The sequence below is a fragment of the Scomber scombrus genome, chromosome 9 (genome assembly GCF_963691925.1).
Source record: "Scomber scombrus chromosome 9, fScoSco1.1, whole genome shotgun sequence".
Taxonomy (NCBI): domain Eukaryota; kingdom Metazoa; phylum Chordata; class Actinopteri; order Scombriformes; family Scombridae; genus Scomber; species Scomber scombrus.
This window is the reverse complement of record NC_084978.1, coordinates 3,823,688-3,837,217: the sequence shown is the minus strand read 5'-3', so window position 1 is coordinate 3,837,217 and position 13,530 is coordinate 3,823,688. Positions and strand designations below refer to the sequence as shown.

At 36.2% G+C, this 13,530-nt stretch overlaps 1 protein-coding gene across 1 annotated transcript in view; it reads right to left on the bottom strand.

The window, feature by feature from the left end:
• Nucleotides 1–12,867, bottom strand: part of slc36a1 (solute carrier family 36 member 1) — a 46,240-nt gene extending 33,373 nt beyond the window's left edge. Inside the window, exons 1-7 of the mRNA XM_062425939.1 lie at nt 12,731–12,867; nt 7,642–7,781; nt 5,112–5,226; nt 4,921–5,011; nt 3,774–3,862; nt 1,419–1,508; nt 135–219 (exon numbers count right to left, since the gene is read on the bottom strand). Coding sequence (XP_062281923.1) covers nt 135–219; nt 1,419–1,508; nt 3,774–3,862; nt 4,921–5,011; nt 5,112–5,226; nt 7,642–7,678 — 507 coding nt within the window. The 5' untranslated portion in view covers nt 7,679–7,781; nt 12,731–12,867. The remainder of the gene's footprint in view (nt 1–134; nt 220–1,418; nt 1,509–3,773; nt 3,863–4,920; nt 5,012–5,111; nt 5,227–7,641; nt 7,782–12,730) is intronic.
• Nucleotides 12,868–13,530: the final 663 nt, after the last annotated feature.

Below are 13,530 nucleotides of genomic sequence, written 5' to 3'. Positions count from 1 at the left end.
GTGCGGTGTGACAAGCAGGAGACAACTTGTAAATCTTGTGTGTAATGTCGGTCGTTAAATGGATGATGAGTGTTTTTTTGTGTGTGTGTGTGTGTGTGTGTGTGTGTGTGTGTGTGTGTGTGTGAGATCAGGACCTGTTTGACATTGTCACTGAGGAAGACAAAGTAGACGCAGCAGAAGCCCAGCTGGGTGATGATGAGAAACAAGTTCACCGTCCGCCTGAAAAAAAAACAAGGAAAGAGAGAAAGAAAGAGTAAATGAGACAGAAAGTGGCAAATTCCATGTAATCATAAGTTCATTAACTAACATATTGATGAATAAGATGTGCTTCTGAAGGGAAATACTGATATTTTTAATCCTGATTGCAATATTCTGTCCCTCTAATCAGTGAACATAAGAGGTGACCGTGTTATATTTAGCCGTTTCCCCTCAGCTGACAGTCTCTGTGCTAAGCTAAGCTAACCAGCTGCTGGCTGTCGCTTCGTGTTTATAGATTTAAAAGTGATATTTATCGTCTTATCAATCTCTTGGCAACAAGGCAAATAAGAACATTTCACCTAGTCTTGAACTTATTCTTGAAATGTGGCTATTTTCATGCCAAAGCTTTTTTTTTTTTTAGTAACCGACCTCCTGCACTGAATATAAGATTTTAAATTACATCAGCGACTTGCAATTAATCAGTAAATTAACTGTGTAAATGTAACAGTTAAACACTGTCACACTTTTCACAACAATTAGCACCAAATTACACTGGCCTACCGAGAAAACCTCTGTGAAATTACCCATAAAATACCCGTAAAGTAAAGCATTATATATTCTTTATATGGTGTATTCAGTGTTTCCTCCACAATCATACTCCTATCATGAAACTCTCAACTGAACCCAAACTGGAGCACTGGGATACATGAAGGCCTCATTTTTTACATTTAACAGTTGTAAAAACACCCTATATACATTTATTTAAGGTGGACTTTTCCTAATGTAACCCTGAATATACATAAATGGAAATAAAATGCATCTTTTCTTGTATTTGTGTGCAGCTGACACACATTTTTGTATATGCAACTGTCCAAATTTGACTATAAAAATGTCAAAAATCACCATTTAAACACGTTGTATTCTCCATATTCTATAAAATGTTCCATATAAAGTGATTGTGAAAGTCTTTTTGTTCCATTGTTTGCTCTCTGACAGCTTCACTAAGGATTAATCAAACATGTATTAATGACTAATGGGGTATTTATGAATGTGAACTGGTGTAGAGACTAATTATGAGGGTAAAACAAGCTTACGTGATTTTGTAATAATGTGTAAAAACCAAATAAAAACCAAATCCACCCTATGATGAAGGCTTAAGGAGAGGACTTGAACACAAAGACAAACACTCATTTTGGCAAACCGGTAATCACTCGTCTTACCTTCCCCACTGCGAGTGTCTCCTCAGCCACGATACATTTTCCATCCCGTACTGCGCCGCCTCACCGTACGTCAGAGACGGCCTGTTGATCCTGGAAGTGCAAAAACAGTCAGTCAATCTTTGTCTTTCTGTCTTTCTGTTAAAGTCAAAATTTAAAACTAAGTAAATCTTTGTCTTTTGGTTTAAGTCAAATTTTAAAACTTTTATTTTTCATTTCTTAAGCACTTGCATACATATAAAGGCAAATCCCAGGACAAAAAAACCCAGTGCAATACTATAAATAAAATAAATAGTAATATCAGACTATAACATAATAGTTTATTAATAGATAAAAAATAGATTATTATAGATTAAAATGGCCTGAGACTGTCATGAGATCTTGCGATGGTATTCTGCTTTATTATTCAGATATTATTTAATGTCTATTTATTCACATGAAGAATTAATTTACTAATAAGTACTCTTATAAAAGAATATATACTGTAAGTTAACCTTAGTGTGACATAATCAAACAATAAACTAGTGAGAAAAATGAGAAAAAAAAACCTAGAAAATAACACTTTAGGACTAAAAACAGAACAATAAATAAAATGAATAGTAACACCAGAATAAAATAAGATTAATATAGATTAAAATGGACTGAGACAGCCACGAGATCTTTATAACTGATATAACCTCTGAATACAGATGTTATTCTACTTTATTCATATATTATTTAATGTCTATTTATTCACAGGAAGTTTGTTGAGATAAATGTTCCTAACCCTAACCCTAACCCATAAATGCATGTTTGTAGCTGTAGTGCTTAGTAATTGTGGCTTATTGCTCCTGCACGTCTACGAAGGCATAAAAGGAAGTGACTCCAGCTCAGCAAAAAACACAAGAAACATATTTGCTTCATTTCACAAATCGATTCGTGACTTATTTAGTGTGCAGATGCTATTTCTGACTGAGGCCTTGCTGTAGTGGAGGCTCTTCATTCATGCTTTCTGCCTATCTAATCCTCTTTAACGTGGCAGGGCGGGGTTTGACTGTGTCCCAGCGTGAACTGGGGCAAAGGGCAGGAGACGCCGTGGACGGCCAGGTCGACACTGGTGGAAATCTGATAACGAGTTAACGTGCACCAAGTGTTAATCGTCCTAGTTGTCGCTGACTAACAGCTGCGATACAGGATTGGATCAGTGACATAAGCTACTGGTGTAAAATCGACATAGAGGCAATATTTACAGCAGCAGTACATCACTTTTGATTTTCAGGAGAAGATACAGGCCACAGTAACATTTAGTCTGGTTTGTGGAGTTGACTCAAGCCAAAACTCTGTGTTCATAAGCCACTGATTACACAGTAGAAACAGGAGGAGATGAAACGCCTAAATACACAGCCAGCAACAACAAACGAGACGCTGTTGGCTCAGTAAACAAATTACCACAAGAGCAGAGTGTGGTTTTACAGCATGTACAGTGTTGGTAGAAACAAGCCATAGTGGACCTGTTGTGAAGGGAAAGGAGGCGGTGACAGGAAATTAAGTTCAGACCGCGTTCAACAAACAAACAGCAGCTGCATCTCGTTCGGGGGCAGATAAAAGCATGTAAAACACACTGGAAAATGGCTTTTAATAACACCCTTTAATATAAATGTGTGAAAAAATATACTACATTATCCTACAAGAGTGAATTAGTGTGATTATTTTGTTTATATGGTGGTTATTATTCCTTTAATGGCTCTGGTTGTGTTTATATTTTTGTTTACCACTGTGTATCTTGACATATTTTAATATCATAAGTGGATTGTATGTTATTTGGAGGAACCACAAACATTGTTAGAAATGGAAATGAGAGTGTTGTCTCTCATGTTGTCGAGAAAATGGCTTTAAATTCACCCACTTTATATAAATGTGCATTTAATTGAATTAGCATGTTTATTTTGTGCTAATTATTCCTTTAATAACTGTGGTTGTGTTGCAGGAAATGGTGCAAATCAGCAACACTGATGAGCAAAATCTGCTTTATGATAACTTTTTGATTTACTGAATTCTTGAAATATTCTAATATCATAATATAAAATGATCTACAACGCAATACAGGTGTTTATCAATATCGTCGACCCCTTAAGTAGGCAGGTTGGTATTTGGAGAAACCACAAACATTGTTGGGAATTGAAATGAGAGTATGTTGTTGAGAAAAAGCAGAACCTCTTAAGTTGAAGTGGAACAAAGCTTTAGCTGCACTACATGTTGTCTATTAAGTTTACATAAAGTACTTTCTTTATAACTCTAAGGACTGTAAAACCCTGACGTTCATGATGAAGAATGTCAGTGTGATTTTTTCCAGCATGCTCAGAGGTGAACTTTACTTACTTTACACTGAGGTGATGGGAACATTTGACCAGCAGCCTCATACAGTGAACTGCGATGACGCCCATAACCAGCAGGCTGACTGGTCCGAGCTGGAAGGAGAAAGGGAGTCAGGTGATTTATCATTTATCTTTTTTTTATGTAACTGCTCTAGAACAACATTACCACAGAAGCTTCAGATGCTGTAAAACATCAAAATGTCCTACGAGTTAAATTAAAGGGAGTCAAGTATAATTACAAGCTCACATCTTCAATTAAATAGATTAACAAGTCATCTCAGCTGTATAAATGATTCACATTAAAGAGAAAATGTATTCAGAGTATTGTAAAGGAAATAAAGAAAGGTTGATAAAAAAGGGGGAAGTTGCATTCATTTGTTATCAGTTTGTTATCAGTTTGAACCTCATGACTTGAAGATGCTTCTTTTATTTTCGCTTTTGTTAATCCAGTTTTTCTTGTGAATCAACATAATTAGTCTTCGGCAATTTAAAATGTAGAAACATGTTAAGTTCATTCCCTTCTTTTCTTGTCAACCTGGTTTTCATTTAAACACTATTACTTCCTTCAAATATTTGTCTTTCACATGACTGTTCTGGATTTTGGTTATTGAGAAATTCACCTTTCTTTTTTTGCAGAACTGTGAGACAATTTTTTGTATCGTTTCATGAATCGCACGTAGCCAGTTTCACTACTTTAAAGCACAATATTTTAAATTTGTGCAATATGTAACTCTTGCAGTCTAATTGCAGGCCTCTACGTGATTCTGCGAACAAAGGTCACAGTTCGGGGAAGTAATACACCAGGAACAAAAGACGCACCAGTGTGTGAAACTTCAGTAGACAAAAAAACAACCCAGACTATTAAGAGTACACTTATTTGAAGCTCAACCTGTTTTATTTCCCCTCTTAAATGTCAATTTTTTACTGACAGTAATCTTGCACTTTCACACAACGACAACACATTTTCCCCATAAAGGAATAAAACTGTAAAACCCTCAGTGTAATAACTCAGACTGCAGCTAACATCTGTGTCCTGTCATGAATATCACACACACAGTCAGTCATGAGAACACAATCTAATTGAGTGTTTTTTTCCAGACCCGTCATGTGACCACAGCATGATCAGATGATAAAAATCTTTATTTGCTTACCACCAGGCCTGCATTCTTCACCGCCAGAGGCAGGCCGAGCAGCCCCGTACCGAGGTTCCCCTTCAACAGGTGGATGAGAGTCTGACAAAAACTGTAGAAGGGGTAAAAAAAAAAAAAAAAAAAAAAACATCAGCCAAAAAACATTTCCATTATAACTACTTTAAGTTAATATTTGTTTTTATGAGACGTACGAGGTTCCTGCTCGTCCTCCGATCCTCTCGTAGTGACGTTGGGGTCTGGATGGTCCAGGTGGGGAAGGACACAGAGCGTCCATTTCTGATGGGTTTTGGTCAGAGAACAAAGAACCTGAGGAGAAGAAGAAGGTGAGAGAGGAGGAGGAATAATTAGGCCTGTCCCAATAAATATCGACTTATCGTATGATACATGGACATGAACTTGATCAATTTTCTGACTTCAGTATTGCCACACTTCACATTAGCAGCTAAGAGGCTATTCATGTCACATTGGCTAAGCAAGTAGTGTCCTCCGATCCTCACCGTGCTCGTCCTGAGTGGAGACTGCAGAAGAGAGTGGCGCCGCTTATATGGAATTAAAGGTAAATAACTCTGTGCCCGCCCATAATGGCAGTCTGTGTTTGTACAGAAGTGTAGCGTCCACTCTCCAATCCCAACCCTGCCTTCCAACATATGAATATTATCTTTATATCAGTGGTATAAAATGATCTTCAAATGACAATAATATTGTTTAACCCTTCATGTTTACACTCTACTACAGTACAAAAACAAATTACACATGTATGTAAGATGGTTTAAATATTTTCATTTTTCTTTTCCTTTCTATCATTATTGGTTTTTGAATGTAATATTGATATCTGTCTTTCAAAAGCCTAACTAGGGACATAAGATGGGAACTAGCAATAATAATAATAATCTCTATATGCAGAACATCAGTTACTGCAGCGTGTGCTACGTTAATTTGCATTGTCCCTAACAAATAAATTAAATAAATATCATATATAACCGGCTTCAGAGGACAGAGGAGATAACTCGCAATGAAAATTTGAATTTAGAGAGTCAACATTTAGAGACTTTAATGGTACTAATGCAACAGAATCAATTATACAGCAGCAGCAAATTGTAATTAAACAAAATCTCTATAGATGGGTTATAACCTGACATGCTACTCCTCCTGAGACAGGCCCCTACTTCTCCTCTTTTGATACTGTGCTCCATGGGAGAGGTACACTGTTAAATTACAGGTACAAGTTTGTTTGTCAGCTTCAACTGTTTCTCTGTCATTTCTTGTGTGTGTGTGTAGGAGCTCAAGTGATACGTTATTTACTTATGTTATCAGAATAAACGGTGAACGCCCTCTAAATGGATCCTGGTCTGAGCCTCAGTAGCTTTCAGTATATGTCTAGTTTAATTAGAATAGACATTAATTGGCTCCTTAGTTTAAAGTATCTGCTGTGCACCAGGCTCACTGCTCATATAAAAATCACAATGACCTAATTTAACGAAAGGAAATTCCTGTAAAAATATCTCCAGGAAAACCAGCTGACTTTAATAACCACATGACCAAAAAAAAAAAAAAACATGATTTGGTTTGTCCTGGCTGCAACTATTCTCAGCTCCTGCTTGTTGATATTTGGATTTGTCACTGTTTAACTACACGGACCTCAGTTTACTTCACTTTCCCACAATTTACTACTCCTTTTTTTTTTTTTTTTTTTTACCCAAGCACATGAGGAACTGCTACTGTTTTAATGTAGATTGGATGGATTCATTCTTGCATCAGGAATGTCTCCTCACAGTGTGAAAACTAATGCTGCAGTGACAGTGGAGGCCTTTTCTTTTTAAAGTCGCAGCCCTGTACTCAAAATCCTCTCACCTGTACACTCCTTACTATGCTAAGAGCAGCTTTGGCACCGGCTCCTGAATACATTGTGACAAATATTGACAATGTTAATATTTTTTTTTATTATTCAGTTTATCCTTTAATAGACTTTGTGCTCTGTTCCAACGTAAACACACTGGAGCGTACCCTCTGCAAAAATACAGTCCCAGTCAAAAGTCTATTTTCTACACTATAAAACAACACAAGAGAGACTAAAACTGTGAAATAACACACAAGAAATCATGTAGTAATATCTCACACTGCACTGTAACTTTTTATTCTCCTGTTTTTATCTGTCTTACTATATTTTAGCTTCATTTAACTTCCGATTTAACACTTTTAATTGTGTTTTAATCTCTTTTTTATTTGCAGGCTGTTGCTTTTATATTCTGTCTTGGAGCATTTTATGTTTTAGTAGTAGTAGTAGTAGCTTTTATTGTCATTATATTGAAGGTCAGACAACAATTTAACGAAATTTATATAGCACTCCCTGAGCCATAAGAACATTTAAGGCAATTAAAAACATCTATAAGGGCAATTGTCTTGCCTTAAACAACTTGCTTCCTCAAAGGACAGCTTTTCCACTTCCTTGCCAATATGTCAACCAGCTTTATCAGGTTCCAACATAAAGCTGGGATGAGCTGGACTGCGGTGAAATGAAGAAAAAGCAGCCAACAAGTGCTCGACATATGTGGGAATGAAATAAATGAAAAGCTGCTTTGATGATCCTGTGTCTAATTCTGTGTCTAATAGGTTTATATTACAGTTTAAGTATTATACCCAAAGTACACATTTTTCATTTTCAACAGCTAAAATGCAATGTTAAATGAAAAAAGAAAAAAAGAGTGCGCTTGATTTTAGTACCTTCACCTCGGATGTCTACGTCACTAGAAGCCATCATGTCGGGTCAGGTGGTTTTTGTGGGTGGCTGGTCTCTCCCAGCCCTGCTGCCGATCCTAATGCTGGGAGATCAGAGAGTCCAGCATCGACAGATTTCTGCTTTACTGCAACAGAGAGAGAGAGAGATCAGTGTCATTCAGACTCATCGGTGCTCAAAGGAAGTCATAGCATTTATTGTTTATTTATTTTGCTCCTTAAAATCTGTTTAATTATGGAGTTAATTATGATCAATGCTCTTTCTCTTTAACTTTTACACCACAACAGTACTGATATTACAGATTAAAAGTCATGAATCACCTTCTAATGTTCATGTATGGGATGTGTCTTCACTTAATATATTAGTAACATTTACCCAAATAACCTTTACTTGAGGCTGGATAAAAGTCATTATGTGTAATTTAATATCCCCATATTCATATATATTTAGACCTAAGACAGAAACTGGACTGTTGATGGATCAAATAACCACACAGGAATTGGATATTACTGCTAATTAAATACCCGACAAATCAAAGTGAAACTCGCATATTAGCAGAAAATCATACAGGTAAACCAGTAACACCGTAAATAACACAGATAACGCCATAAAGGTAATAACGTTTTGCTTCTGATACAGTATCACATAACATGTATGAAATGAGGAATCATCTTCCAACGTCATTTCTAGCCTCTAATGATGTGTGTGTTTTTTGTCTGTTTTGGTCCATGTTCACATTCTTTTTAATATATTAATACAAAAAGAATCTTAAAGAAAATAAATACTCCTCATAATACTCTATCAAATTAATTAATTAAGACTAGATCCATTGCAGGTCATGAAGCTAAATGTGTCAAAAAAACAACAACAAAAACCCAGCAACTGCATTCAATCTCCATTTACAATTTTAATTTTAAATGTTTAAATTTAATTCACTGGTGTTGATGATCCTATCAAACCTCCCTCTGTGAGAATAAGTTAAACCATATCATGCCATTTAACCCTTACATACTGTTCAGGGTCAGATTTGACCCATTTTTACATTTGAGAGCTTTAAAAACATCATATACACATTTATATTAGTTGGACTTTTCCTAATGTGACCCACAGTATACAAATATGGAAATAAAATGCATCTTTTTTTTAAATTTGCGTTCAGCTGATACACATTTTTATATATGAAAATGTACAAATTTGACCTGTGTTGGTTAAAACAATACAAAAATCAGCATTCAAATGTTCTCCTGGACCATAAAATAGTGATTGGGAATATATTTTTCCCATTAGATTAACCAAACAGAAGGATTAATCAAACATGTACTAATGACAGACAGAATATGAATAGTATGTGAGGGTTAATGAGAGGCTATTATCAAACTTTAGGAGCAAATCAAACCCCTTCCTAACAATCCCTCCTGTTTCTCTGCAACCTTTTCCTCCCTTCAGTGTATCCTATGGCCTTTTGAGCAATGCACTCCACACTCAGGCCTGCTCATCGTCAGTGTTACACCATCAGCGTACAGGAGGCTGTCAGTCCAAACAGGATGTGTGAGAGCATGCTTATGACCTGGCTGTGTGCTGATGCCTCTCCTAATCACACGAGGATGTGTACAAAGGCTTTCCTGTTCGCTTGTACCAATGATAAAATGATCTGAGCCAAACAAAACAGCCAAACCTTTAGGAGCTGAAACTTATAATATCTCTCATGGTTGGCTTTTCTTCTCATCATAGTGTGTTTAAATACTTGTGAGACTAGATTTTCTGCTTTTTATAGAACAAAAAATACCACAAGGATGAGCAGAAATTGGATCGATTTCAGCTAAATGTGTCCAAGAAAGAAAGAAAGAAAGAAAGAAGAAAGGAACTGCATTCGATCTCCACTTACAATTTTATATAAAAAGTAATTTGAAATGTTTTAATTGAATTCACTGGAGCTGACTTTTGTTCTTAACTTCAATGTTTTTCTGTATATATGTTCCTATTATATGTTTATGTATGTGTTGTTAGGAGCCAAAACTGCTCCTATTTTTCATAAGGACTTGTGAAACTGGATTTTCTGCTTTTTATAGGACAAAAAAATGACATCCTGCTTAACAAACAGACGCTTTAAAAGCTCAAGCTCTTTCTGAATATACCCTGATCTAAAGGCTTCTTCTCTTTCATTTTTACAAAAAGAAACTATTTAAAGTATGTCAAAGTGAAACTACAAAGGCTTCTTTTCTTTTCTCTTCTCGTGTGTCCGACAAGGTGAAACTTGATTTCTGCTGACTGCTACTGTCGAGGAAGTGAGCCGCGGGTCAGTTCAGTAATGACTCAGTGAGCAGAAGAAGAGAAGAAGTGAGTGATGACCAAAAGTGTGTTGATTATGAGCCGCTCAGCAACTTTCACAAAGTGCCGTGACACGCACGAGAGGTCTTAACTGAGCAGCAGCAACCGTGGAAATGAACATAACACGGTGATGGTGTTTCTGTCAACAACAAAAGACGATTAAGATGCTTCACATTTAGCTCTGAAACAACTAATCAATTAGCCAGGCGACAGAAAATCAATCAATTCATAGTTTAAATCTTTTTTCTGTCATAGTTCAATGTTTCCAGCTTCTTTTCTCTGTTATTTGTGATACTAAACTGTATATATTTGGATTTTAAGACTGTTGGGAGTGACCAAAAAAGCAATTTGAAGCCTTTAGGAAGCTGTTGTCACCATTTACTGACATTTTATAGATCAAAGAGTATCTTCATGTATACATCACAGGATGAAAATAAAGTCAAACACACTTTAAAAGAATAAAATGCCACCTTCCCCAGTTAAATACCATCACTTCAATTCTTTACAGCAACATCTCCTGTTATAAAAATGCATTTTAGCTGAAGAGGAGTGTAAAAAAAGGTTGATTTGGTGACCTTTTGTAAACAATTTCAACAAGACTGATTCATGATTGGCTGAAAAGTTGGTTTTAAAAAGATATAACTTTGTTTTTCAAATGACTTGGTAGATTATTTTCAGTATCAGTTTATCTGCTGGTTATTTGTGTGATAAACCGGTTGATAATGTTGTCTAATATGTCCCAAACTAGTTAAAAATATCAAGTCCAACAGTCCAAACACCTCACATATTAAAGTTAGCAATGTTATAAAACACACATTTCACATTTCAGAGGCTGCAACAAGCAAACGTTTGCTTCTTGCCTTCGTTACATGTGATAGTAAACTGTGTTTTAGACTGTTGGAGGCCTCAGGAAACTGTTTTCACTGCTTATAAACCAAAGATCTTCGTATCTTTCTGTCATCACGGGATGAAAATAAAGTCAAACGCACTTTACTCTTCCTTCAAAGAGTAAAATGCCCAAAACCTCCCCAGTTATATATCATCACTTCAATTCTTTACAGCAACACCTCCAGTTTCAACGAGCCTGGTTCATGATACACTGAAAATCTGGTTATAAAACTTGGTGGTATGATGTATTTTATATGGTTGTATGTTGTTATTATGACTGCAACTAATGATTATTTTCAATATCAGTTCATCTACTGGTTATTTTTGTGATTAACTGGTTGATAATTGTGTCTAATATGCACAAAATTAGTGAAAATTATACAGTCAGACAGTCCAAAAACCTCATAGCTCTACAGTTTACGGTGTAATAAAACACACATTTCACATTTCAGAAGCTGGAACCAGCAAATATTTGGTGAATACTGCTATTTTTGCTTGAAATCTGGTTTAAAACAATTCATTTTCTGACTTTTCTGACTATTGACAAAACTTCAATAAACAAAGTTTTTAAAAAGTAGACTATAACTTCCTAGTGTACTATCAACAACTATGCACAATCATTTATTTCATTCAGTAATGGAAAGACATTAAAACTATTCATGATAGGCTGAAAATGTGTTTTTTCATAATGCCTTGGTTGTATGATGTATTTCATATGGTTGTATGTTGTTATTTTAACTGCAACTAACGATTATTTTCCATACCAATCAATCTGCTGGTTATTTTTTGTAATTAACCACCTGACAATGTTGTCTATTATACCCAAAACTAGTTTAAATATACAGTCAGACAGGCCAAAAACCTTAAATTTCACATTTCAGAGGCTGGAACCAGCACATATATGGTAAATAATGGTATTTTTTCTATTGACAAAACTCCAATGCACAAAGTTTGCAGAAAGTAGACTATAACTTCCTAATGCACCATCAACAACTATGAACAATCATTTACTTTATTCAGTAATGGAAAGCACATTTAATCCATTCAGCTGTAGCTTGATGAGGTGGACATGGTGTGACCCTTACATTTAAAAGGTCTGTCAATATTTAAACTGATCCTGGACGCAGCTTTCCAGTGTTTACTGAAGATAAAACTAACACACAGCACATTCCGCGTTTTGATATGGGTGCGGCCAAACTAAATCCGTTTTTCTTTTTGTTTTTTTAATGTGTTTTTTTTTACCCTAATCAAAGCCCTTTTCATGACAGCACACACACACACATAGACAGACACACACAGTGCAAACAGACTAGATAATCCCATCATTTTAAACTAATCTTTGGCCAGGAGACGTGTTCAGTGCCTCAATGGACAAGACAACAAGGAGCTGGAGGACAAACATCAATGATGGGATATCTATCTAGTCAGGAAACTACACCATCAAATGAGCTTATGATTAATTAGGCAAGCAGTTAAATGTGTGGGGTGAGCTGAGTACAAAAAGGTTTTAGTCGCTTACTTGCCTCCTGGAGAGAGAGACACACACACACACACCGCAGAGAGAAAGACACACACACATACACACAGCAGAGAGAGAGGGACACACACAGAGCATAGAGAAGAGACACACACACACACACACACACACAGTAGAGAGCTTGAGCTAAAATAGGCTTTTCATGTTACTAGAAGATGGCTACACACACTTATAATAACCTGTTACTCGCATTTAAATGACAGCAGCTTGATTTTCTACAACGCAGCGAGCCAAAAATGAAGCTAGCCTTAGGGTGTTGTGTTGTTTTTTTTCCCCGATGCCATCTTTGTGTCTGTAAACACGGTTCATGGTTCATCACCTACCTCGGAGAAAGAAACCCTTTCCGTGTGTCGTCTCTCTTACTCCTTTAGCTCAACAAGGCTGTATCCAGTACCAGAGAGAGCTAACCTTTTACCGCAGACCTCTTGTGTGTTCATATCGTAGCCATGGTGTCTGCCTGGCTGATATTTTACCGTCTCTCTCTCTCTCGCTCTCTCTCTCTCTCGCTCTCTCTTTCTCTCTTCGGCTTCCCTCGAGTCACGCAGCCAGCGGTGTGGTCACGTCACGACGGCGACGTTCGACGCACCGTTGCCATAGGGACGGATTAAAACGTTTTAAATAACTTTATGTTAAATTAAGTTATTTATACAGTTTACACTCTTATTTTAAGTTATATTTTATTCTACTAGGTCACTTTTTATAGTATGTTTTATAGTCTTATATAGCATATATATTACATAAGCTCCTCTCTCTCTCTCTCTCTCTCTCTCTCTCTCTCTCTCCCTCTCTCTCTCTCTTCGGTTTGCCTCGCGTAACACGCAGCCAGCGGTGTGGCAACGTCACGACGGCGACTGTGTGTGTGTGTGTGTGTGTGTCGTTGACGTTCGACGCACAGTTGTCATAGACACGGATTAAAACGTTTTAAATAACTTTAACTTTAGTTATTTTTGCTGATCTTTTATTCTACTAGGTCTCTTCTTATAGTATGTTTTATAATTTTACAGTGTATATATATATATATTTATTTTTTTAATTTTTATTTTACACTTGCTTTGGCAATAATAATAATAATAATAATAATAATAATAATAATAATAATAATAATAATAAATGCTGGCAGAAT